The sequence below is a fragment of the Thamnophis sirtalis genome, unplaced genomic scaffold (assembly GCF_051295495.1).
Source record: "Thamnophis sirtalis isolate CommonGarterSnake01/CBP01778 unplaced genomic scaffold, rThaSir2_p1.2 scaffold_5, whole genome shotgun sequence".
Classification (NCBI taxonomy): domain Eukaryota; kingdom Metazoa; phylum Chordata; class Lepidosauria; order Squamata; family Natricidae; genus Thamnophis; species Thamnophis sirtalis.
Window position 1 is genome coordinate 103,729,849 of NW_028261385.1, and position 26,455 is coordinate 103,756,303.

The 26,455-nt window shown below is 42.4% G+C and overlaps 3 protein-coding genes across 4 annotated transcripts in view; 1 reads left to right on the plus strand and 2 right to left on the minus strand.

Moving 5' to 3' along the window:
- Positions 1-58: 58 nt before the first annotated feature.
- CLDN23 (claudin 23) lies at positions 59-2,118 on the plus strand. Of its 2 annotated transcripts, none has more exons than XM_087716374.1 (2): positions 59-218; positions 710-2,118. In XM_087716374.1, the coding sequence occupies exon 2, from the start codon at positions 826-828 to the stop codon at positions 1,603-1,605; it is 780 nt and encodes a 259-aa protein (XP_087572500.1). In that variant the 5' UTR covers positions 59-218; positions 710-825; the 3' UTR covers positions 1,606-2,118. The 2 variants fall into 2 exon arrangements, with proteins under 2 accessions (XP_087572500.1, XP_013910178.2); XM_014054703.2 differs by having other exon boundaries at positions 713-2,118.
- Positions 2,119-14,023: 11,905 nt separating this feature from the next.
- LOC148045515 (lamina-associated polypeptide 2-like) lies at positions 14,024-15,384 on the minus strand. Its single transcript, XM_087717024.1, has one exon. It carries the CDS (start codon positions 15,290-15,292, stop codon positions 14,024-14,026), a length of 1,269 nt encoding a protein of 422 aa, XP_087573150.1. The 5' UTR covers positions 15,293-15,384.
- Positions 15,385-20,140: 4,756 nt separating this feature from the next.
- The window catches only part of LOC106542791 (low-density lipoprotein receptor-related protein 2), a 49,431-nt gene continuing 43,116 nt past the window's right edge, over positions 20,141-26,455 (minus strand). Inside the window, exons 30-33 of the mRNA XM_087717025.1 lie at positions 25,707-25,943; positions 22,539-23,073; positions 20,780-20,897; positions 20,141-20,179 (exon numbers count right to left, since the gene is read on the minus strand). Coding sequence (XP_087573151.1) covers positions 20,141-20,179; positions 20,780-20,897; positions 22,539-23,073; positions 25,707-25,943 — 929 coding nt within the window. The remainder of the gene's footprint in view (positions 20,180-20,779; positions 20,898-22,538; positions 23,074-25,706; positions 25,944-26,455) is intronic.

A 26,455-nucleotide genomic window follows, 5' to 3' on the forward strand; every position in this document is an offset into this window, starting at 1 on the left:
AGCCTTCCTGGTTCCACTTCTGTTTTCTTTCTCCTCCCCTCCCTTTTTGCCTATAAAGTGCAACATAGAACAAGTTTCGCAACGACAGCAGCATTCAGTTTCTCTGTATACAAAGAAGTTTCGGTCGAAGTAGCTGAGTGCGTTTAGCTGGGTACATAGAGGAGGGAAGACAATGGACGTCACAGGTGTGCCTGCAGTAGGACCGAGCAGGTGGACAGGTACAGTAAATGTTTGCTCTCTTTGATGTCTGATTCCAAGTCAGGGGGAGCTTCAGGATTTCAGGAGGGGTATCCTCAAACCATCTTTAAACTTGAATGGGAAGAAAAAGATCCTTAGGCTGCCATTGACCTTCCTTGTTGGGAGGGTCCCTGCAAAGTACACTTTAGAAGGGGGCACTCTTGGGAGGGACTCAAGAGAAAAAAAATCTACCATATTTCAGGAGCCACTCCTGATTACAGGGGGAGGGAGGAAAATGTTCTCTTTAGCACTGGGGAAAGGAGGCAGAATTTAGAATGAAGAAAATGTTTCATAAATTGCGTTGGGCTTTAGCAAAGTGAAAAATAGAGTAACCCAACGGTTTGCTGCAGTTTCTCTTCCTGGCAGAGTAGGGAGTTAAAGGAATTCTGCAGTAAATGTGGGGCTTGTATGTGGAGAACCTGAATCCTGAATGGCCGGATTTCCTGAACCCTAATCCAGAATCTTTTTTCAGCAGAGATCACCAACAGAAGCCTAGCAGGGAATCTTATCTAGGCAGGCCAACCTAGAAGGTGAAACCTCTTCTGGTTCCTGTAACAGCTTCTCGGGCTTGATTGTTTGGTCAGCAGCATGCGGACTCCGACCCCCATGATTGTGGGCATTGTGCTTGGTCCCTGTGGCCTTGTGTTGAACCTGACAAGCACGCTGGCCCCCAGCTGGAGAGATGTGACTGGATTACCTGACATGCCAAGAGATGTGATTCAGCACCAAGGGATCTGGGATATTTGCAATGAGCAGATTAGTGACCCCACAAACAAATGCAACATCGAAGACACCTTTGGTTACTTTAAGCAGCTGCCAGTGCAAGTGGCCAGAGGGCTCATGCCCTCTTCTCTGGCAGTCACAGTCGTGGGGCTGATTGTGACTTCCTTGGGCGTGCGATGTTGGCAGGAAATGCCCCACCATTTGCTCGCGGGGCTAGGCGGCCTGGTGCTCTTTGTTTCCGGCTTGCTGAGTTTGATTGCAGTTTCATGGTACAATCATGAATTGTATGTCTTGCCTTCTCCTCCATCTACTACTATGCGGGTGGCCTACTGCTTGGTTCTTGGATACTTAGGGAGCTGCCTGGAAATTATCGGAGGCATCACTCTGACTATTAGCTTCGGCCAATGCTGCAAAGAGTTGAGACTGAAAAAAAGCACCATGAATTCCAGGAATGCAACCCGCAACCAGCAGAATCTGTCAACAGTTGGAGCCATCTCTTCCCCCATCAGCAGCACACCAGTTCCCCGGCAATCCTGGAATCCCATGCCCAGATCCTACAGTAATTCTCTGGATGTGCTGGAAGGGGAGAGGACCTGGAGTAAGAGCAGGAGTGAGCGCAACCTTCCCTGTGACTCAGATGTTTAGCCCTAAACTTGAGAATTCTCACAAAGCCAAAGCAAGGAGGAAAATTCTTGGTATTATACTATGAAATGTCCATCCAGGAAAGTCCTCTTTACCAATTTAACATTTCTCCTTCCCTCTTGACAAATGAATCTATAAAAGAGCCACTGAGATTCTGGAGCAGTACGTGATTTATGTATTTTCTCAGGATACCGGCATGCTGCTTAGGCAACATATATTATAGTCACTGCACACAGAAAAGGTGTAAATGGAATGAATCGTGCCCTTAACCGGGGCCAGAGTTAGGAGTTTGGAGATGAAGTGGGCTAAGGATCCTCTCAAATGAGCCACCTGGTTAGTAAATAAAAGCAGGATTTTAAAAAATATTGTAAATTATGGTAAAAGGTCTAAACAGAAATTTAAACTGCAAGCAATAAGCACTGAACTGAGCAGAAAACCCTTACGCTCAAAAACTTACTGCTGATCAGCCATGCATAGGATTGTCCTGCTGGGTATTAAAAACTGCTTTTACAACGGTGCTACTTAGAGCTCTTAAGCGTTTGCTTTTTTTACTCTCAGATGAAAGGCTGAAGGGAGACTTAGTAGAGATTCTGTACAACTTTTCATACAAAGCTATAATCCTCTTCCTTAGTTATTCAGATACGGAGGGAAAGCTGCAAGGAAAACTTATCCACATTTGTTTGAATGTGTATACATTCATGTGAGGAAGGGAAATCACAGTCAGTTGCACAGAGAAGTTTATATACCTTATGTAGATATACTTGAATGCAGATAATTTACTCTTAAGACTTTCTGCTAAGGCTGTGCCAAAACATGCCTTGCGATTTATCAAAAGGGGTTCCCAGCTCCCTCCCCCCCCTTCAAAGAGAGGTTTCTATTTTTCTCATATTTCAGGTAGTTGGAAAGTTCTTTCTTGATGGTGTTTTGAGCTGCTTTATTGTCTGGCCAATAGTGTTTGGAGAAATCTCTTTTTTATTTTTTGGAATTCTCTCTCCACTCTCCCTAATGTAATAAAAAAAAAAGCCCAAGGGGAGTGGTGGTTCCTTCATAATGCTTTACTCTGGGATTCAGTGTGAGAACCAGTAGTGTGCTGTCTGCTCCTGAGAAGATGAAATAGTAAAGGATAGCATAGTTGCACGTTCCTTTGCCACCTCTTCACTAAAAGAAGTGCAAGGGTATCCCATTCCACCATGAGAATTTCACCTCTTCCAGCTCTCTTCTTTTCAATCAAATTTGGAAAGCAATTCCCTTACCCCAGATTGAATGAAAACTAGTAGGTGGGAACATCACAGAGAGCTTTTCTGCACCGTCTTGCATTCTGCTGTATGTGCAACATTTAGAATAGAGTAACGGGGCCATTCCCTTGAGCTGAGCTGAGTTTTTGATAACTTAATGAACATGTGATTTCTTTGACTACAAGGCAGGTGGGTCGTGATTGTCTTATTTAGGTGTGTGTTGTGTGTGTTTCATTTTCCCAATCCCCAACTGTAGTCTTGAGATTTCTTGGTGATCTCTCATTCTAATATTAATAAAATCCAATTTTGCACAAACTTCTTGAGATCAGCAAGATTCAGCTAGGAGGTTCTACCTGGTATGGCCCACCACTTCTAGCCAGGATGCTTCTAGAATCTAGATTGTCTTCTCCGCAGGGTTCTTCTATTTTTCTTCAAATATTGTGCTTGCAGTATCAAAATGAATCAGTATCTATTTCCTTGATGGGAAAAGCAGTTAAATTACTGCTTGCCTTCATGTTTTCTATTTATGACAAGGAAAATATTATTTTAATATGGAATGTAATAAGGGGCAGGACAATCTGTGATATTGTCCTGCCATACCAAACATGCTAAAATGTTTACATTTACTAATGAGTAGCTTCTAATTAAAGGCACAGAAACCCATCATTGGGGGGGGGGGAATAACAGCAACATCCTACAACATTATGCCACAAATTAAGGTCTGAACATCCAAAGACAAACTAACATTTAAATGGAATCATTGTGTAATGATACAGTTTGGATTACGTGAACAGTTATTGTGATTTCTGAGATAAATGTTTGAATAAATAGAGTTATTTTTGCAAAGCTATTAGGAAATTTATTTCTGCTTTAGGATTATTTTAGTCATCATCAGAATTTTTTCCCCATAATAAAGCTAAGAATTTGGAGCAACACTAGATTACTAAAATGATATGTTCTGCAGAGTAAGTTACCAATGAAGCTTAATTACACCCTGAAGTATTTTCAAGATTTATATAAATACCAACTTGTATTAATTTTTAATCTGTTCATGCAATAATGGGCAACTTCCGGCTATAGTATACTAAAATACAATGAGGTGAAAGATTTGGTAGATATGGATGAAATGCTGCTGAAAATATAATTTTTCCCTGAAACTGAAATCCAAGTATAATAATAACCACCTCTAAAGTCAAGGGCAGATAAATGATGCAAGGTAGGCATTCCATTTGGCAGAGTGGCCATATTTATTCATGTAGCCTTTAAATCTTGTGAATTTTTTTCTTTATTGATTCTTTACTTGTATTTTTATTTTTTGTGCTTGGTCTGAAACAATTTTTTTTCCTTAATTTTTTTTTAAAGGATACAGGCTTCTTTTTGGCCTACAGATCTCGTGTTTAATTTTATTGGGTTTTTAGTCTTTCATTATTAAAATACATTCCTGAATTAAATTTAAACCACTTCATGGTGTATTAACATCTTATACCTGCTTAACTAACCAACTCACCAGAAGTTTGGTTAATCCCTGCTGAATATGGAGCTGTGAATCTTTCTCAAAAATGAAATTTCAAAAAGTGATTTTTGAGTGGTACGTGAGAGGTTCCATTCCCTAGATCAGAGATTGCTAACCTTTTCGGCATCGACTGCCGAAACTGGAGCGGGTGCGCCAGAGCGCCTGAACCCGGAAGAGCAACTGGTGACGGTGCGCGTGCCCACAGAGAGGGCTCTGTGTGCCACTTCTGGCACCTGTGCCATAGGTTCGCCATCACAGCCCTAGATTTTGTTTACATTTAAATGTAATTAAAATTCAGTAGTTTTAACTGATTGTTCTTCACTTGTGTCAGGGGTGGGTTCCTGCCAGTTCTAACCTCTTCTATAGAAGAGGTTCCACAAATCTACAGTGCTGTTTAGAACCGGTTCCAGCTCCCTCTCTCCGCCCGTCCATACATCATCAAGATAAAGAGCGAGAGGAGGAATTCTGGGAGTTGAAGTCCACAAGTCTTAAAGCTGTCAGGTTTGAACACCCCTGGTTTTTTTTTCTATAGGGTGAGGGGTGCAAGGGTCTTGTAACTTGACAGCTTTAAGACTTGCATGCTTCAAATGCCAGAGTTTCTGAGCCAACATTTTGGTTGCTAAGCAAGTGCATTGTTAAGTGAGCTTCACCACATTTTACAAGTTGGTCACGCCCACCCAGTCACATGACTGCCAAGCCACTCCCACTCGGTCACATGGCTAGCAAGCCACTCCCACAAAGCAGGCCACACCTACAGAAAAGGTTCTAAAATTTTTTGAAACCCACCGACTTGTGTACATACTTTTCTCCAGTGGTGGGATTCAAATAATTTAACAACTTGTTCTCTTCCCTAATGACCATCTGGGTAGGTGGGGCTTGGTGGTCATGTGACTGGGTGGGTGTGGCCAACTCAAGCTTCCTGCCTTCCTTACAGGATTAGCCCTGTAAAGTGGAAAAAAACAAAAGGAGATTTCTTCCAACAATCGGTTCTCTGAACTACTTAGAAAGTTACCAACCAGTTCTCCCGAATAGGTGCGAACTGGCTGAATCCCACCACTGCTTTTCTCCCCTCTTTTATATTAAAATTTCAGTTTGGAAACCACTTTTAAAGTCTCTGCCTCCTCCAATGTACACCTGTGGTGCCAATTAATGTACTATGAAAGCATCCTGAGTTAACAGGGGTATATACTCTGCTCCCATTTAAAAAAAAGGACAAAGAAAATCTTTCAAGTAGCTACTTGAGAAACACTGCTATAACCCAAATGATACATAACCCAGGGCCATAGAGTGGGTCTACTTGCAAACATCGGGGCCCTGAGAGTGGCCCATCCGAAATGGCTGTCATGCTTCTTCTACCTGTCACCATCCTGATGTATTTATGTATGTAAGTGTATATCTTATTTATATGGCTGCCCATCTCACAAAATGTGATTTTGGGCAGCATGCAATCAAACCTTAAAGACATTTTTAAAAAATAAATAAATACAAAAATGGAAATTACTATTAAAAAGTAGAGAGAGAGAGGGAGGGAGGGAGGGAGAGAGAGGGAGGGAGTCAGGCATTGTGAACAATAGAGTCACTTCCTCAGATCACCATTCCTTTGCAACTTCCAGGTCTGTTGACCCAATCACATATGGAGAGACTTCCAGAAGGTTAGCAGAGGTGTTGTTTGGGGACTTGATATTCCATAGGGCAAGTGTCAAGCAGATGTTCCTACCTCTTCTGGATCCTTCCTCCAAGGCTAGGACACACTCAACCAACCCCCAACCCCACTGGATCCTCAAGAGACCAACTACCCCTGCCCAAGCACTAGGTGAGTCCCTGTAGGCGAAAGAATGCACACCACACCCAACAGAAGGGAAGATCATCCATCCCCCCCACCACGCCACTCAAGAGTTAAGATATATTTTGTGCTCTGTTTACTGAGTCCTTGCTTGTCTGAGTTAAATACCATGGAAAGGCTGAGAGTTCTATCAATAAAGGTGTGGTAAAGTGAAAAGAAATGCTTCTTGCTTGCAAAAATACTTTTTAGCTAAGTGTGTGCATGATGTGTCTATATATTGTATGATGGATGGTGGATAAATAATGCCATGTCAAAACCTCTGTAGTTTCAAAGGCAATCAGTTTCCGATTGATGGTGATAGCTTTAGGAAGCAAGTTTGCATCTTTAGAGACATGAGAACTGCCACCAACACTGCCCTCACCTGCCCCTGAGCAAAGATCTCTAACTTTCTCAATAAAATATGTTGTAAAGCAAGTGGGAAGGGCATTCAAAAGCCCCAAAAGAAAAGTGCCAATGTTGTGCTATTTCTGTGAACACCATACAGTTATGTCATGTTAATATTTTATCAGTTATGACATTTTTCAAATAGCAGACATTGTACAGTCGCAAGGTTGCAGGTGGAGCTTTTCCAAATCTCAAAGCAACTGAGAAAGGGAACTTGGAAAGGAACTCATAGTTTAATCTTAACTACTCCAACAACTAAAAAACTGGCTGGCCAATTCTGCAGCTGGTCAATTCACACCACTCATCCACAGATATCAGCACCTTAATGCCAAGTTTGCTGCCTCTCTAGTTCACTATGTTGTAAACTACAGTACAGTTGATTTCTGTATTTCATAGTGGTTCAGTAAGAGTAATTTTGATGGGGGCATATGTGATTCAATTGTTTTCCAATTTCTAAAGTCATGCATTGGGGGATAGAGATAGATAGATAGATGATAGAGATAGAGAGAGATAGAGAGAGAGATAGAGATAGAGAGAGAGAGAGAGAGAGAGAGAGAGAGAGAGAGAGAGAGAGAGAGAGAGAGAGAGAGAGAGAGAGAGAGAGAGAGAGAGAGAGAGCGCTGTATAACCATGTTGCGATTATTTTAAAAGAAAGGTACAGTAACTCTGTTATAATTTTTTCCCTAGTCCCTCTTTAGGTACAAAGCCAGCTGGATGACCTTGGGACAGTCACTCCCTCTCAGCCCTGGGAAGCAGGCAACGGCAAACCATTTCTGAAACTTTGCCAAGATAACCTCAGGGCCTTGTCCAGGCAGTTGTAAGGAGTAACACTGATTCAAAGAGATCAATACAAATATAGTGGTACCTTGGTATTTGTTATTAATTGGTTTTGGGAGTCAGGATAAATATTAAAAATGACAAGTGGTGTGAATTGACCAGCTATCATGTCATCCCTAGTCCTTCTTTTCATTAAACTAAATTACCCAATTCCAGCAACCGTTCTTTATGTTTTAGTCTCCAATCCCCTAATCATCTTTGTTGCTCTTCTCTGCACTCCTTCTAGAGTCTCAACATCTTTTTTACATTGTAGCGACCAAAACTGAATGCAGTATTCCAAGCGTGGCCTTACCAAGGCATTATAAAGTGGTATTAACACTTCACGTGATCTTGATTCTATCCCTCTGTTTATGCAGCCTAGAACTATGTTGGCTTTTTTGGCAGCTGCTGCACACTGCTGGCTCATATTTAAGCGATTAGGACGCCAAGATCCGTCTCACAGTTACTACTATTGAACCATATTGTACACTATATCTGTGCATTTGGTTTTTCTTGCCTGAATGTAGAATCTTATTTTTTGTTCACCACCGAATTGGAACATCATGGAAAAAGAGAAGTTAAGCAGGTCTCCTCTTGAAACAAGAACTGGTGTTTTTTTTTTTTTTATGGATATAAAATCCTAAGGTTCAAGCTGGGAGAAAGAAGGCAAATGGAAAAAAAATCAGCTTTCTGATATGACAAATACTGCTGCATTGAACCAGAATAACAGAGAAAAAATGGATAATGTTCCTAGAATTAACTTGCCTGACTTCAAAAGGACTCCCACACTCTAGATAAAAATAAATGCATTGCCCAACCTCTCATTAATGTCTTCATCACCAAAAGGTAGGGTGAGAATCACACTTTACAGCACAATCCTACCCTTTTCCACACAGTTTATCTCTGTGTGCATGCAACTGTAAAAGATTACTAGATTGCCATCCTACTTCCTTCTTTCCCTGTAGGTGATTAACCAGGGATAAAGAGTTAAGCTCAGTTCTTCAGAACAAGAGTGGTTGTCACTTCTGGCTTGTAATGGATTTTAAATTCAGCTTCCATAAGCATGAAAATAATGACTGGTTCAAGTTAAGGCAAAGTACCAAGAAGGTATAGGTAAGACTCCACTTTTGGTTAAGAAACCATAGAAAGGACAGTAAAAGTGGATGCTGCGGACATATGATTTCATAAAGTTAAGTGTATTGTGTAAATCGTGATTCAAAAGTATGCATGTTTGGGATGGCAGCCACATTAATGGAAGTTAAAGAGTGTGTTTCTATCTTAGGTCCTCTACATCAGGGGTCTCCAACCTTGTCAACTTTAACACTTGTGGACTTCAACTCCCAGAGTTCCTCAGCCAGTGTTAAAGTTGCCAAGATTGGAGATCCTTGCTCTATGTAAACCCCCTCCCCCCTTTTCTCAAATTGTTTCACATTCAAATGCTAAGAAATATACTGACTCCTGGTCTTTTTACTATCACAGAATAGAACTTGACAAATGAATTCATTTACTCTTCTATTACCTCAAAGGCTTTCAGGCTGGACTTTCACATGGTCACCTGGCTCTACCCTTCATAATGAATAGATTGTAAAAGCAAAAAATGCTGAATTCTAAAAAGCACTTAATACTGAGGCATCTCAGTCATATATTTATTTTCTTAGGCATTTTAAGCCTTCTTCCTCTATGGCAAGGCATATTTTTGTAGCTACACACATTATTTTCAACTTCCTTTAATGATTCCCAATCCAACACCAGGATAACATTAAAAGCAGTATCAGATGCTTGTAAACAAAGTAAGAAAGAATCCCTGTGTGTTGTTAACAGATTTTCTTTAGAATTACATAACAGGCAATGGATTTTGAATCTGATAGCAGCTCAGCTGAAATATGCACTTTGTATACCACAGGCATGACTCTCTTTCATTCATTAATAAGAATTCTGAATAAAATGTTGGAAAAGCAGAATCATTCTTGCCTTGATAGTAGAAGCTGCCCATCCTTGAAAGTACCATGCTTATCATTTGGAAAGAGAAGCAGGGAAAAGGGCTGAAGGAAGGGGGGAAAATATCTATACCTTGGTAAAAATGCACATACATTTCATGTACAAAAATCCCAATTTAAACACCTCTAAATAAATCAACTCCTCTAATAGAAAATAGTATTGAGAAAAATACATGCCCAAAAGTCCTAGTGTTATAGGCTAGATATTCAAGAGAGTTCCAGGGGTGGGTTCCTACTGGTGTTGGTTATCGCTTCGCTACACTCGTGCCAGATATGCATTATGCATGCATTTCACTGTAAATTGTTCTGTGCATGCACGAAGATCATGAAAAGCTAATAAAAAACATGTCAGCAACAGCAGCGGAGACTGGGGAGCCGGTTCAGGAGCGTGGCCAGCCTGGGTCACTGCCAATTCTGCAATCCAAGCCAAATTACCACTACCCAAACCGGTGAGAACTGATGAAAACCCACCTCTGGAGAGTTCTCCTTCCTGTTAGGATAGTGAACCCATGTTAAGTAGCCAAGATGATGAAGTGGCTCATTCTAAGGCCTATAGTCAACCGTTTTTTCTTTTAATGTGATGTACTGGTTTAAACCCTTATTAAACCCAAAGTAAGCATGTCGCAGTCCTTCAAATATCTAAAGAATAAATATGCTACACCCAACCGACATTTCTGCTAGGGGTGTGGGTGGATATGGATTAAGGATTAAGACTAATCCTTTTCTCTTTCTGTTTATTGTGCTTTGCTTGAACCAACATTTGCATTTGTATCCTGGTGCAGCAGTAGGGCACAAGGTGGGCGTGGACTATGATGGAAATATTAAAACAGCACTTCCTTGATAGTAAAACAAACAATCTCACAAACAGTAACAATTCTAACGTAAGGTATTCATTCAGAGTCAAGATGGAGAGCTACTTAGCAAGACAATCAATACATGGACATTAGCATTGGAAATGTACTAAAGTTGTAATACCAACATAGTGCAGCTCCCAAGCCAGCTTCCATTATTGGGGGGAAAAAAAAACTGGTACTCTAATACCAGCAAACTAACAAAACATGTTTGAGGAGAATTTATCTGAAATAGTATAGGTCGACCGTTGACTTACCTGAACGGTCATTCTATGTGTGCTGCGAGGGGAATCCAAGCATGGGTTAACTTTGTCCATTAGCCTAGAGACTGAGTTATGTAAATGTTGACCATGCCTCCTCTGACTGGATGGGTCAGTTTTGTACGAAGTCAGTCGATTAATGATGTGTAGCAATGTCAAGTGTATTGCAATGATGGCCGTAGCCAAAACAAGTCTTAATAGTCACGTCCAGAGTTTTTGCCCCCCTTCTCGAATGGTATGGTTGTTGTGTGTTTTTAAATTTTGTACTGTTATGTCTCGTCTTTTTATCCCCCTGTCTGTACCCCTTCCCTGATTGAATTGTGAGCCGCCCTGAGTCCCCTTTGGGGAAAAGGGCGGCATATAAATGTAATAAATCCAATCCAATCCAATCCAGAGTAGAGTCAAGTCAGTAAACAGATAAGGATCAGTCATCGAGTCAGAGTCATGAGATAGCCCTGGCCAGCCGAAACTGCGGGTGGGTTTGGATTCCCCTCACAGCACACATAGAAGGACCATTCAGGTAAGTCAACGGTTGTTTTCCTGTGTGCTACTTGGGGAATCCAAGCATGGGACATGCCAAAGCAATTAAGCCTAGCAGGAGCTAGGCTGGTCAGGGTGCCCCGGAGAAGAAATCACCCTTTGCAACACTCGCCGCCAAAGGAAGCCTCAGCTGAGGCAAACACGTCAACCTTGTAATGTTAAATAAATGGTGATGGCGACGACCAGGTAGCCGCCCTGCAAATCTCCTCCACTGAGGCTTGCGTAGCCCAGGCCGCTGTGGTAGCTGCACTTCTGGTAGAATGAGGAGTAATGCGCCTGGGAACCGGTCGGGATTGGCTGTCATAAGCAAGAGCGATGCACGCCTTTAACCATCGGCCGATGGTATGGGAATGGTATACCTTCTGCCCCATGGATGATGGTTGAAAGGATACAAAAAGTGCTTCCGACCGTATGAAGGTCGCAGTGCGCTTCACATAGCGTCGAAGAGTCCTGCGCACATCCAGGTGGTGCCACTGGTGTTCCTGTGGATGGGAAGGGTGGGGGCAGAAGTCCGGAAGGATGAGCTCCTGAGCCCTGTGAAACAGCGTGTTGATTTTTGGCAGGAAGGCCGGATCCAAACAAACGACGACTTTGTTGGGCTGGAATATGCAGAGGTCTGGCTGAACTGAAAGCGCTGCCAATTCAGACACCCTCCTGGCCGATGTAATAGCCACCAAAAACACAGTCTTAAGAGGCAGCAACCGAAGGCTGATGGAAGTAATAGGCTCAAATGGAGGCGCCATAAGAGCCCTGAGCACTAATGTCAAGTCCCAAGTAGGGTAACGGTGCACGGTCTGAGGTCTGAGATTAGCTGCACCTTTCAAAAAGGATTTAACCCATGAATGTTAAGACAATGAATGGCTCTGGCCACCCCCAATTATAGTGGCTAAAACCGCGACCTGCCTGCGAAGCATGTTGGGTGCTAAACCCTTGTCAAGTCCTGTTTGCAAAAAGTCCAGGACATGGGACACTAAAGCCTTGAGAGGGTCAGCCCCAGTGTGGCGGCACCACCTGCAGAAGGCCTGCCAGGTGCCTCGTATATACGAGTAGTAGATGGATAATGAGCCACTTGAATAGTGTCAATGACCTTACTTGAGTAGTGCAATCCGGTTAGAATAGCCCGCTCACGTGCCACATGGCTAACTGTAGCAGCTGGAGATTCGGGTGGATGAGAGCTCCCTGGTTGAGCTGGATCTGGTCATCCAGAATCCTCCATGGACATGAAATCAACAGGTGCACGAGGTCTGCATACCAGGGGCGCCGGGACCACATCGGAGCCACCAACAGGACTTCTGCTTGCTCCGTCAGGATCTTTTGAATGACCAGCGGGAGGATCGGGAGAGGTGGGAAGGTGTAAAGGAGGCCGGCCAGCCATGGGGTGCACAGGGCATCCACTCTCTCCGCCCCGGGTGTCACGTACCTGGTGTAAAATCTCAGTAGTTGCACATTGTGAGGCTGTGCGAACAGGTCCACCTCGGGATGGCCAAACCAGTGCGAGAGCTCCTGGAAGAGGTTGGGGTGGAGTTGCCACTCCGCTTGGTCCACAGTGGCCCTGCTCAGCCAGTCCGCCTGTCTGTTGGAAACGCCCGAGATATGTTCCGCCCGAAGTGACAACAGCCTGTTCTCCGCCCAGTGGTGAAGCTTCTCCGCCTCCAGCATCAGGGCCCTGGAGTGGGTGCCCCTTTGGCGGTTGATGTGGGCCTTGGAGGCCACGTTGTCAGTCAAGATCAGTATGTGGTTGTGCGACACTATGTCCTGCAACTCTTGGAGGGCTAGCCGGATGGCCCAGAGCTCCAGCCAATTGATGCTGTTGCTCAGCTCTTGACCAGCGACCCTGTGCGACTCAGTCCAGGGCATGGCCCCCCCACCCGAATAGACCGGCATCCGTCATAATTTAGATGCGGTCTGGTTCCTTGAATGGGCACCCTTTGAAGAGTTTGGAGGACATCCACCACCGGAGGGACCTGAGAGATTTGGGTGGGAGCCGAACCTTGATCTGGGAGTGGCTGGTGTGTGCCCTCTGAAACCACTGCAGTGGGTGTGCATGGAATCTGACCCAGGGAACAATATTTATACAGGAAATCATTTTCCCAAGTAGTTGGGAAAGCATAGCCAATGGTAAGAGTCTCTGAGATAATACCTGAGTTGCCAGGTGTTGGATGCTCTGTCGTCTCTCCAGGGACAGGGAGACCTCACAAGTGACGGAATTGATGATGGTTCCCAGGTGGAGCAACGACGTCGTTGGCTGCAGGTGACTTTTGGGAAGGTTCAGGACGAACTCGTGTCTCCGCAGTGAGTCCATTGTTACCTGTAGATCCCATAGGGCCTGGTCCCGAGATGGAGACAGAACCAAGATGTCATCTAGGTAACAATTCACTCTCACCGGGACTGAGCGAAGCAACGCTGCCACAACCGCCAAGAGTTTGGTAAATGTTCGAGGGGCCGATGACAGGCCGAAGGGCAAGGCTCGGTATTGAAAGTGTCAGCCAGCGAAATGAAAGCGTAGAAACCTCCGATGTGCCGGATGGATGGGCATGTGGAGGTACGCTCCTTGTTGTCGACTGATGTCATCATGTCGCCCTGGCAGATGGATGCCAAGATGCTTTTTAGGGATTGCATCTTGAACCTTTGATACTTGATGTACAGATTGAGTCTTTTCAAATCTAGAATGGCCCACCATCCCCCCCAAGTTTCTGGGCACTAGGAATAAGATTGAATACAACCCTAGTCCTTCATGACCCTTTGGAACCTGTTCTATGGCATTTGATGGAGATGAGATGTTGTATTTCAGTGTCCATGAGATGTCTTTTCATCGAGCATCTGGGCACAGGACACCTGATGAACTGCCGCAGGGGAATGGAGAGAAATTCTAGAGTGAGGCCCAGCCTCACGACCTGGAAGGCCCAGGCGTCAGACGTGGTCTCTGCCCACTGATGAGCGAAGGCCAGGAGACGCCCGCCCATGGGTTCTTGCCCTTGTGAGTCACCGGTACCTCCGAAAGGACCAGTTGCCAGCCCCACGAAATGGCCTTCTGTTCTGGGATTGTGCCTGGTTCTGCTGGTGGCCCCTATCCCTGGCCCTCGTGCGGTCCTGACCACGGTCCTGCAGTTGGGTAAAGGTTCTGTTGTAGTGGGGAACATATGGGGCGGTGGTGAATCCAGAATCACTGGCCTGAAAGGGCTGGCGCCTATTGTAAGGCTGCTGTCTTCTATTGGCATGCTCACCAGCGGAAGGAAGGACCTTGCATTTATCCCTTGTCTCAATGAGAATTGGGTCGAGAACAAACCCAAACAAGGCCCCATCCTTGATGGGTGTGGAAGCAAGGTGCCACTTGGATTTAACGTCGGCCTGCCAGTGGCGAAGCCATAGTAGGCGCCGGGATGCAACATTGGATACCACAGCCCAGGAGGCAAATTTTGCTGCATTAAGAGTGACATCCGCTGAGAATTCCAGGGCTGCCATCAGTTTGGTAACGTCTTGGTGAAGACACACGTCATCAAGGGCAAGCCTATCCTGCATCTGCCTGAGCCAGACCAAGGAAGTCTTATTAAAGAAAGACGCTGCAGTAGCAGCACGCAGGGCCCAGGACGCAGCCTGATGGGTCTTACAAATGACTGTCTCGGCCTTACGGTCTTCCGCCTTCAGGCCCTCAGAAATCACTGATGGGATTAGGGCTGGGGAAGCTAGAGCAGCCACAGGTGGGTCCACAGTCGGGAATTGCAGAATGCCCTCTAGTTCCGGAGTGGAAGTGTATAATTTCCTATCCCCATTGCTGGGTGGGGCAACCACAGTCGGTTGATCCCATTGCTTTTGGACAAGATCTAGAAAAAGCTTGGGGGAGGGGATAACCTCCTGCAGTGAAACTTGCTCAGCAAAAAGGCGTTCAGTTGCATCCAAGCCAACTGCAGTGCTATCCTTAGAGGTCGCCTCCCCCACGTGAGTGGTAGTCTTAGCTTTATATAATAAAGACTTAAACAGTGTGGGGCGAAATAATCCAGAGGAATTAGGTTGATCGAAAATCAAACCTTCATCATCAGAGAAATCCCTGTCTATCACCTCCCCTTCTTCCACCAAGGCCGAATCCTCACTATAGACTGAGGGAAGAGGTGAGGATGGGCCTGCCTGAATGTCTGGGAAATCCACCTGCGGGGCCTGGGGATTAGGCCCACTCTGGGCACTGGGGGCACCAAGAGCCTGAGCTCTGCGATGCAGCTCAACATCCACACCTTTGGGTATTGCTGCAGAAATCATATGGAAGAGATCTGGAGGAAGGCCTAGATCCTGACCTTCCACAGGCCTCAGGCCTGTAGCAGTAGGGGTAAAGGTAGCAGAAGGCCCAGCACGTGGGATTGTGTGGGCTGAAGCCGCACTGGACTCTGAAAGGACTGGAGGGGATTGGGGCCCCAACGCCCCCTCCCCAAAATCAGAAACCTGGGGCAGGAGAAGATCCGGTGACCAGCCCTGATTCCCTGTTGGGCACAGTGAGGGGGCTGGTGAACTATGTTGAGGGAATAACACCGGGGGTGAATTGTTAGCCTCTCCTGCAGCCTTAGTTGCTGTCTTGGGCTTTTCTTTCCACCTGTGGGACCTATCCGGAGCTCCGGATGTGTCCCTGGGCCATTGACTGGAGACCCTGGAAGCGGCCCTGCTGGGCCTCAAGCTAACCAGAGCAGGGGGCTGGGAGTCAGTAGAGGGTTCTACAATACCTCTTGAGGTGGATTGGTCAGCCATTCTTACAATAAAAATTGAAAAGAATCAACCGGACTGTATCACAGTATTAAGCACCAACGGAAGCAGGCCGTGTGGCAAGCAGGAGCTGCATTAAAACGTTCCTCTCACTAAGTCAGCCAAGCCGAGGTGAGGGAAGTGGGAGGGCCGATGATTGCAATAAGAATTGAAAAGACTCAACCGGACTGTATCACAGTATTAAGCACCAATGGAAGCAGGCTGCGTGGCAAGCAGGAGCTGTGTTAAAATGATCCTCTCACTAAGTCAGCCAAGCTGAAGTGAGGGAAGTGGGAGGGCCGATGACTCAGCAGCTCCTTTGGGCGCGAAGACTCGCAATGCCCCCTTTCCGGCTGCCTCTGGGCGTGCGCATGAATAAATGGTCCCAAAATGGCGACCGCAACTTTGGCGCGAAGTTTGAAAGTGGCTGCCACCAACAAAGCCGCTCCCAGGCTCTCCACTACGTGGATGCCCTCGGCAGAGCCAGCACTCTCCACTAACGGGGGCGGGCGAAGAATAAGCCTGAAAACCTCACCACAAAAGGCGGGTTGTTCCCAAGGCAGGCAGCACGGGCGGGGAAAACAGCCCCAGACGCGAGCAATAAGGACAATAAAAATGGCGGCGAAACAATTCCATGCCAGCAATCGCAGCCCGAGCTCCAATCATAATAGCTCCCAAGAGCCTGCAAGTACCTGGCCCGGACGCTGCAAGCGCTTCGGAAGAACTGGGCAGGCAGCGAACTGCCGCCTCTCCCTTTAAACGTGCAATAACATTTCTAAATCACTTCCAGCAACTTGTTGAATCCAGGAATAAGGTAGAATTTTGTCAATTAGTCTGGAGAAAATTGGTATACGTCTCTTCTGGCTGGACTGAGTTAAAAAACTGACCCATCCAGTCAGAGGAGGCATGGTCAACCTTTACATAACTCAGCCTCTAGGCTAATGGACAAAGTTAACCCATGCTTGGATTCCCCAAGCAGCACACAGGAGAATCTCCTGCTTGAGCAGAGGGCTGGCCTAGAAGACCTCCAAGGTCCCTTCCAGCTCATTCATTCATTCTATACTAAAGGATCTCTTTCATCACACTGATCATGAAAAGATTCTCTAATAATTGTTGCCTATTTCTATAGCTACTTTAGAATGTTAATATAACTGGTCCTGCCATATTCTTCTGGCACAGCTATTGTTTTCCAATGTAAGCAAGTCTGATGGTCTCATGCTAACAACTGTAAGTCAATAAGGATGGAAGTAAACTCTGGAACTGCTCTCATACTTTGAAAACACCTTGTACACAAAAAAAATGGCAGGCTAGATACAGTTGTATGGCTTTTTCCAATAAAGAACATTTACTTGGAAGGTGCAAGCTGTTCAAATATATAGTTGGGTACTTTTTCAGGCAAGCTGGTTTCATAGGAAAACCCATATGTCATTGATGCTTTGTCTTGGTGAACATAGTGTGAAAATCTTACTTCTGGTAATGTGCCCAAGAAGTAACTTGAAACTACACAATATTGTCTTCCATAGGGGCATTTGTATTTTCCTCCCTCCTACTCTGGCAATGCTTTATAATCTTCTACCAACTGTGTAGTTTGATGCCGCTATGTACTGATAATAAAACTGGGGACAAAAATCCCGTTCTTCATTCTCCAAATCACCTATTCTTCTGCAATGAAGCTCTATCTACTCACATTAAAAGCTTGTTAAGAAAGAGAACTGTGCTGTGCTGGCAACCCAAAATGGATCTAAACAGTGTTGGTTGTTTTAAAGAGAAATGCTGCATGATGATCCTGAGCTGATCTGGGCAAAAATTCCCAGAAAAATTGCTAAGTCAAGGAAGAGCCATGAAACATTCATTAGTGGAAGAACTGGAAAACTCAACAAAGGACCATGATGGAATAATGCTACTCAGTACCGGAGGCCCTAAGAAGCAAGAAAAGAGAAAAGTCAAGTCTATATTTCAACCTCAAATGGGAAGCTATATAAGTATAATTATGAGCCACTATGGCGTAGCATACAGACAGAGATGAAAAATTGGGAAAAATTACAATTATCCTTGTTGGGAAGAATAGCAGCAGTGAAAATGAATGTTCTGCCTAAATTTTTATTTCTTTTTCAAATGATACCAATACTTAAAAAAGATGCAAATTTGCTAGAATGGCAGAAGGGTATTAACAAATTTGTTTGGGCAGGGAAGAAGCCCAGAATAAAACTAAACTAAAAATAATGCAAGATGTGCGTGAGAGAGGAGGTTTGAAATTGCCAAATATAAAACTATATTATGAAGCAGTAGTTTTATCTGTAATCAGTGACTGGATTAATTTAACAGATGATAGAATACTTAATATTGAAGGGCATGATTTGGTATATGGTTGGCATGCTTACTTGCTATATGACAAAAAGGTGGATAAGAATTTTAAAAGTCATATTTTAAGGAATGCTCTACTGCGGGTCTGGAAAAAATACTAATACAAACTAAATGACAAGATACCCATGTGGGCAATTCCTAGACACGCAATAGAAAACATAGTACAAAAACAGGATGTAATTACATACAGACAGCTTCTTACCTTAGAAAGAGGTGTGCTACAATTAAAACCCCTGAATGTACTAAAAGAGGAAAAGGTAATTCAAACATGGTTTCAGTATGGGCAGTTACAGGCCAGATGGAAAAGAGATCAAAAAATCAGTTTTATGCAAGACGAGGATAACTTACTAAAACAAATCAGAAATCAAAGTTCAATGCATATAAAGAGTCTATATAACGCATTAATAGAAATGGATTCGGAAACAGAATTAGTTAGAGACTGTATGATAATGTGGGTCCAAAATTTTGAAGAATCAATAATGTTGGACACATGGGAAAAGATCACATGGGTAAGAAATGTAAAGTTTACACAAGCCCCAAATTTGAGAGAAAACTTTTATAAGATGTTTTATAGATGGCATCTAGATTCTAAAAAACTGGCCTCTATGTTTCCGAATTTACAACCTAAATGCTGGAGATGTGATTGTGCTGATGCTACTTACTTTCATATATGGTGGACTTGTAAAAAGGTTAAAGCATTTTGGATAAAAATATGGTGGATTATGCAAAATGTTCTAAAAAAAAAGGATAAAGTTTACCTCTCAGTTATTTTTGCTAGGTATAATTACTGATTGTACAGTTGTAGAGATTAACCTGATTCTGCATTTAATAACTGCAGCTAGACTGCTGGTGGCGCAATACTGGAAGAAGGAAGATTTGGCTACTATTCAAGAATGGACATTGAAAGTCACAAATCTAGCTGAAATGGCTAAAATATCTGCATATCTCAAGGACCACTCAAACGAGAGATATAAACTGGAGTGGAGAAGATGGATTGACTATACTCAAAATAAATATGGGACCAAGAAATTTCAGATAGCTTATGACTAAAGAAACAAGGAATTATATAATATTATATCAAATATTTGTAGAATTTTTTTTTCAAAATTTTCATTAAAAAAAAAAGAAGCAAGAAAAGAGAAAGGAAGCCCAGCCAAAAAGTGTTGTTTCAGCTACACACACATACATAAACACACACACAAAGGGGGAGGGGATATGCTGGCCAGTATATTTAGCCTTCTTGTCTCTAAATAGAGATGTTAGAAACATGGCAATCAGGAAAAAAATCTATGCTGCAAACTGTTCAGTAGAGGGAAAATGGAATTTTTCAAAGAATTTTCTACTTAAGCCACAGTAAGTCATTAATGGAGAGTGGAAAGTAGTGACCAGTGTAAATATAAATCTTTCCAAGAAATACACCTGTAAAAATGAAAGAAAATGCTATTTGATATTTTAATGAAAGGGAAGCATTGCTTCTTGCATCTAAATTCATGAATTCATAAAAGCCTGTGTCAGAGGGATTAGTAAAGTTTAGTAGGTGTTGGATACAAATCATATTATTCAAAGGGCTGAATTCTTGTAGGAAGTTGTTTGCGCCGAAGTTTTTATTGTGCATTCTGTTTTTCATACAATTATATATTATCCTTCATTTCTAAGCTGATATATGACTCTAGTCTAGACATAGTACTATACAGCTTGTCACTTGCATAACTGCTGCTAGTTAAGTACTAGATATGCCGTTTGACCTCTAGAAGTGATTGCAATACATTTCATTTGGTCTCCACCTCACTGTAAAACTGGAATCTAACTCATGCTATCAGTAGAATCTCTCCATGTTTGCTACTTTTAGCTGGCTTTTAAAATACTATTTAAATAGAACATTAAAAGTCTGAGTGGTAATATAATAAATATGACATTGAGAAATTCCCATTCTGTAATTCTCCATAATCCTTCCTGGTTTCCAGCTGGAGAAGACAGAATGAGGTTTATAGTTAGCATAATTCATTTTTCTTACAAATCTGTGCTTGTCTTCATAGTAGTTTTCATTTCCTGTTGGGGGAAAAAAAATCAAGATTCAACATTTTATATTACATTCTTTGCATGTTTACATTGTTTTCCCATTTTGCGAGATCCTGCAGCCAGGGTATGTGTTTGGATGCTTGTTTGATCTAATCAAGCACAATCTATAAAGAAACTCTATCAGCTTTGCAAAATAAGATGCAGTTAATTTAAGTGGCAAAACTATCCTTTCATCAGTCTCAAAATCAATTTCTCTAGGGCAGGGCTCAGCAACCTTAAACACTCAAAGAGTCACAAAGGTCCTAACTGGAAGCCCACCATTCAATTCTGGAGCTGACCAGATGTCCTGTTCCCCACCATAGTCTCTTCCTAGCGCGGCATTCTTTTTCCTCTACCTGTCCTAACCGAAAGCCCTATCAATTGTGGAGTGGCCAGTGACAGGGAGAGGGATGAAAGAGCCACATGAGGCTCTTTTAACTCAAAACAACCGCAAATAGTTTAAATATCCTTAAATATAAATCATACTTAAATATAAAGGGGCTATAATTAATTCAAGATTATAGAGAAGGCTACCAAGTGTACGTGCTTGGGATCGAAATACAACTTTAAAATTTTACTAGAAGCTGTTACCTGGCCTGGGTCATAAGCGGCATTGATGCATGTTTCATCTTCAACATAGCTGTCTCCTTCTGGTTGGTTATCCTTCTGGTAGATGGCCAATGTTTTATCGGACCCCGTACTTGATCTCCTTTGAGAAAGAGGGACAGAAATCTAATGTGAGCAACAGTTTAAATGCCAGAATTTTTCTATCAGAGTTGTAATTTTACATTAGTATCAGTCCTATTACCACATTTCCCTTTCAATACCATGTTGGTACTTGTTTTATAAAGGCCATAGTTGTTGTTTATTTCAAGACAACTTCATAGTCCTACACATAGGTCAATACTCCGTGAACTATGTCTCCAAAAACAAAAATAACCAAAGATCAAGAACAGCAACACACAATTGAGGCACATCAATATAGGCAACACCTCCTGTATAAACAGAGGCATAGAATCAAAATCAGGTGAAGTATTACTACTGCTTTATAAAACCCTAGTAAGACCACACCTGGAATACTGCATCCAATTTTGGTCACCATACTACAAAAAAGATGTTGAGACTTTGGAGAAAGTTCAAAGAAGAGCAACTAAGATAATCAAAGGTCTGGAACTAAAACATATGAAGAATGGCTGCAGGATTTGGGTTTGGCTAGTCTAGAAAGAAAGAATGGATAGAAATTAACCAAGGAGAGAAGCAACCTGGAATTAAGAAGAAACTTCTTAACAGTGAGGACAATTAACCAGTGCCTCCAGAAATCATGGGGGCTCCAACACTGGATGTTTTAAAAAAGAGTCTAGACAGTCATTTATCGAAAATGGTATAGGTTCTCCTGTTGGAAAACCAGAGTAGGGGGCTGGATTAGAAGACCTCCAAAGTACCTTCCAGCTTATTCTATTCTATTCCTAAGACAAACTCAGCTAACATCTTCAACCAGAGTGAACAGTCAGGACTTCAAGGTCTTCAAAGTCTAACAAGGTTGGGGCCTGTTGAATCTCCTGTGTTGAACTCCATAGGATAGGTACCATGACAGAAAAACCTTGCCTCCTAGTCCCCTAAAATACATAATTCACATTCAACATGAAACTAAATGTTCGTTGTCATAGGTCAACAGTCGCCTGAAAATAGAATTCAGCAAGTATACTGACTGGATAGGGCTGGGTTTTGAATTAGATAGTATTTAAGCGTTTGAACAGACAATGTCATGCCTATTTAGCCTTCATGTTGTTTGCATAGCCTTCTGCCTACTGGGTGTCTACCTCCAAGTTTATAGCGTCATACTTTCTAGCAGCAAATGCAGTCCTAACTAGATGAATATCTACTTAAGTGGGACTAAAAATGCAATTGGTAGCACATGTGAAGAATCTTATCAGGCAGGATTCACTTGACTAATAGAGCAAGGTAGTACAATTTATTTTAAATGCCACCCATCCCAAATTCCTTGCAGAAAAAGTGAAATATAAATACATCAAGCATGTATAGAATTATAAAAAATAGAGTGAGAGAAAAGCAGATGTTATTATAGATCAGGTAGCAGAAAAATGTATTGCATGTATAGAATTATAAAAAATAGAGTGAGAGAGTTAGTAGAATTCACTACAGAATTCTAATGTCAAACACCAATTGCTGTTAATTCCAAAATGTTAATCCTTCAAAGGGGAAATACAGAAAAGCAGACACTAATGTTATTATAGATCAGGTAGCAGAGAAATGTACTGCATTCGCCTATTTTCACCACTGAATGTGAGTTAATTTGAAAGAAAGAAAGAAAGAGGATAACCAAACTTACCTTAGACGTGATCTTTGTCTCCTATAGTAGATAAAGATCCCTGCAGCTCCCATAACAAGTAGTAAGACAGTAATGATACTCAAAACAATGGAACCAGCCGTAGACTTTGGTTCCTCTTTTTCGCAGTAGTCACCACTATATCCCAGCATGCAATTGCACTTTATTCTATGGTTTTCCACACTACAATCTCCTCTCATGTTACAGCTCTCGCTGTTACAAGCATGCGACCCTAAGTCACTTTGTTTGATCCCCTGCACTAGAGAGGGCTTTTGCCATTTCCCCGCTGCAGGTTGTGTAGGTTTTTCTCCTCTTCTTGAAGGAAGGATCCGTGTAGTGGTAGAAGTTGTACTTTTATAGACAGTAACAGTAGTTCTCTTGTATTTTGTCTGTGGTTGCACATGCACTTTTTTAGTGACAGGTTTCTTTGTGGCGATTTTAATGGGTGCCAAAGTTTTCTTTTTGTGCAATGGTTTTGTTTGCAGCAGTGTTGTCCGAGATGGAGTTATTGCCTGGGGTTTATTGACAATGTAGTGACCTGTAAATAGAGAACATCATTTACATACATCATTTCTGAATACAGCAGAGTCAAAGTTGAATGTTTTGCAGTTGGCCAGAGGTTCTTAACAGAAAGAGTAGCTGCAAGCAAGCCGGATCTCACCCACCCCTGAAAAAACCTATAGTGTCTACTCAAAGGTTAGGTGTAGGGCATTGGGACAAATCCAGGTTAGTGGAAAGACTGTCCTATCCTTCATGGTTTTTGCTAGATGGTACATACCATCTAAGGCAGCATGTTCAGGGTTCTTTCAATTAAACAGTGCCACCTACTGGGACCCAGGAAATGTGTCTTCTTGTCATTGTGCCTGCCCTCTGGAACAAGATCCCACCTGAAACCTGTGTGCTCCTACAACCCCATTTGGTGTTCTATAAGGTGCTGAAGACCCGGTTCTTCTCCAAGGCATTTGGTTAAAGTGGATGGAACCCCTTGTTGGATGTGTTTTTAATCTATATTTTTTTTATTGAGCAACTGAATCCCTTCTGGTTTTGTTCTGTATTGTATTTTTATTATTTTTAGACTGTGAGCTGCCTAAAGTTAGTTTGGTGGTTAGGAGGCACCTAAATTTAAATAATTAAAAGCTAAGCCATCAGACTTCCCTTGTCTGATAAATAGGATGTACGGTAGCATACAAATAACCTTTAAAAATATATAATGCTTGCATTTCACATGTGATCACCTTTCATTGAAGTTTATTTTCCCTTCTTCCCTTTATTGCCCTTCTACAGAGACTTACAGGCTCTTAACACCTTACCTACTAAATATCCCAGAAACTCTTTTTTATGTAAAACTGTTATTGTTGGATCAATATGATTGTTTCACTGAACATAGCTAAATTTTGTTAAACTATCTGTAAAATTAGGCAGACTTTGACCACCCATTGATTTCACCATTAACTGTAACTTATTTCTATGCTTTGTTCTGTTTGGTTCTGTTCTGTTTTATTTTAATGTATACTTTTTTGTGCTGGTCCAGGATGGTTAAAAAAAAAAGATCAGATTTTGATTTGATCCTTTTATTTATATTACTCTGTTTCCCTAAAAATAAGACCTCCCCGGATAATAAGCCCACTCGGGCTTTTGATTGCATGCACTAAAATAAGCCCTCCACCAAAAATAAGCCCTCCCTGTAAATATTGCAACACAGAAGCAGCCATGAGGTGACCATGTTCGCCATCTCCTGTACCTCAAAAATAATAAGACCTCCCCGAAATTAAGGCCAAGCGCTTATTTCAGGGGTAAAAAGAAACATGGTATATTTGCATCACTCTACTGATTTCTGAAATAATTGCAGCGAACTGCATTTTTAAATATGATGCTGAATGTTGGGAAATGTTAATCCCCTTTTTATGTGTCTACAATTTCCAGGAAGAGGAACAAAAATGACTACGTAATTTAAACATGTCAAGTATGTTAGATTTGACTAATGTACTATTTCAGCCATTTAATACCAAAACAAAACAAAGCAACTTGAACTGGGAAATTTTATGGGAGATTTAAAAATCTGATATGCTAATCCCCTATTAATTTCTGAGTAACCATTGCTACATAGAAACTACAGTCATTTGTTGTTTTCCCAAGCTAGTCATAGGAGGTGTGAATCTTACTTTGAAATGGGCACTGAATTAAAACAGGTTATTTTATGAATTAGCCATTTATTTCCAAAACCACATCTTGTAGTAAGTGCACCCTTCTAATGTGAATGCCCTTCTCTTGCTTTTACTTTTAAAATACTGTTTCATTATATCGCCATAAAAGGCAGATGCTTCATTATAGAACTATTGTATAAATTATTAACACTCTGATGGTTTAGATCAGGGATCTCCAACCTTGGCAACTTTAAGACTTGTGGACTTCAACTCCCAGCAACGCTGGCTGAGGAATTCTGGGAGTTGAAGTTCACAAGTCTTAAAGTTGCCAAGGTTGGAGACCCCGGTTTAGATAACTTAAACCTTTTTTTAAAAAAAAAAAGAAGAAAAAAGGTCTTTGAACTATGATTTCAAAAATGTTAATGTGGATAAAGCTGCTTAAATTATACATCGACAGCTGAGGGTAGCATTTGTGTGTACTAGGAAAGCTCCTTATTTCAGTAAATGCAATCAGCATATCCAACATTCAGAAGTTTATAAAATCATTTGTGTTAAATAAACAGTTAGTTTTAACATTTAACAAAAATCAATTTTAACAACAGCTTCAAGGGACGAAGTGGCTCAGTGGCTAAGATACTGAACTTGTCGATCAGAAAGGTTGGCAGTTTGGCGGTTCAAATTCCTAGCACTGCATAACAGAGTGAGCTCTCATTACTTGTTCCAGCTTCTGCCAACCTAGTAGTTCGAAAGCATGTAAGAGTGCAAGTAGAAAAAATAGGAACCACCTTTTAAAATACTGTTTCAGTATTTTGGTGGGAAGGTAACAGCATTTTGTGTGCCTTCAGCATTTAGCCATGCCGGCCACCTTCAGCTTTGAAACGGAGATGAGCACCGCCCCCTAGAGTGAGGAACAACTAACACATATGTATGAGGAGAACCTTTAGCTTTAGCTATTCTTTGGGTATTAATGAGCTGTTCCCCAAGCATTCATCTCTCTGATTGTTTAAATACAGGTTTTCATACTTACAATTCAACTCATCAGATCCATCAAGACAATCAAGATTTCCATTACAGATTTGTTCTTTTTTAATGCATTTGCTGTCATCTGAGCAGGCTTGCAAAGGCTCTGGGCACCTTATGCCTTTGATGCACACAGTATCACGTTCTAAAATGTACCCGGTGGTGCATCGGCAGCTTCGTCCTTGCGGATTTGGTAAACATATCTGACTGCATCCCCCTTGCTTTTCCGAACAGCCATTTCTACCTAGAAACCACAAGACAAAGAAATAATTGCTTCAGTTCTATTTCCCGAGCAGAATATGGTACAGTAAGGAAGCATCTACTTGGCAACCTGGCTGGCATACTGTTGACTTGGGAAGATATTTCTGACACCATCTCCCCAATTTCAACAGTTAGAAAAAAGTCAATATAGGACAGGTACTATTTTTCCAGATAGTATTTTTCTAGAACGGTCTCTCACTTAACCTATGCCTAAGGGAGAGAGAGGTTCTCAGTAAAAACAATGGATTGATGCTTAGATCAACACCCCACTTTCTATATGCTTAAAACTTCTGCTTTACCAAAAAGAATGTTATTGTTCAGTGTAGTCCAGGAATCCCCCTATGACAGGGTTGTCAAACTTGATTTCATTGAGGGCTGCATCAGGGTTGTGTTTCACCTCGGGGGGGGGGGGCATGGCCAGCTTGACATGACTTGTGTTGGGGTTGCCTGTGGTGACCCAAGTGCTCTGCAAGTGAAAAGGCCCTTCTGAGCTCT

Excerpts from the sequence above, each read along its gene's own strand:
- CLDN23 (XM_087716374.1), top strand. The coding sequence starts at position 826 with ATGCGGACTCCGACCCCCATGATTGTGGGCATTGTGCTTGGTCCCTGT.
- LOC148045515 (XM_087717024.1), bottom strand. The coding sequence starts at position 15,292 with ATGATTTCTGCAGCAATACCCAAAGGTGTGGATGTTGAGCTGCATCGC.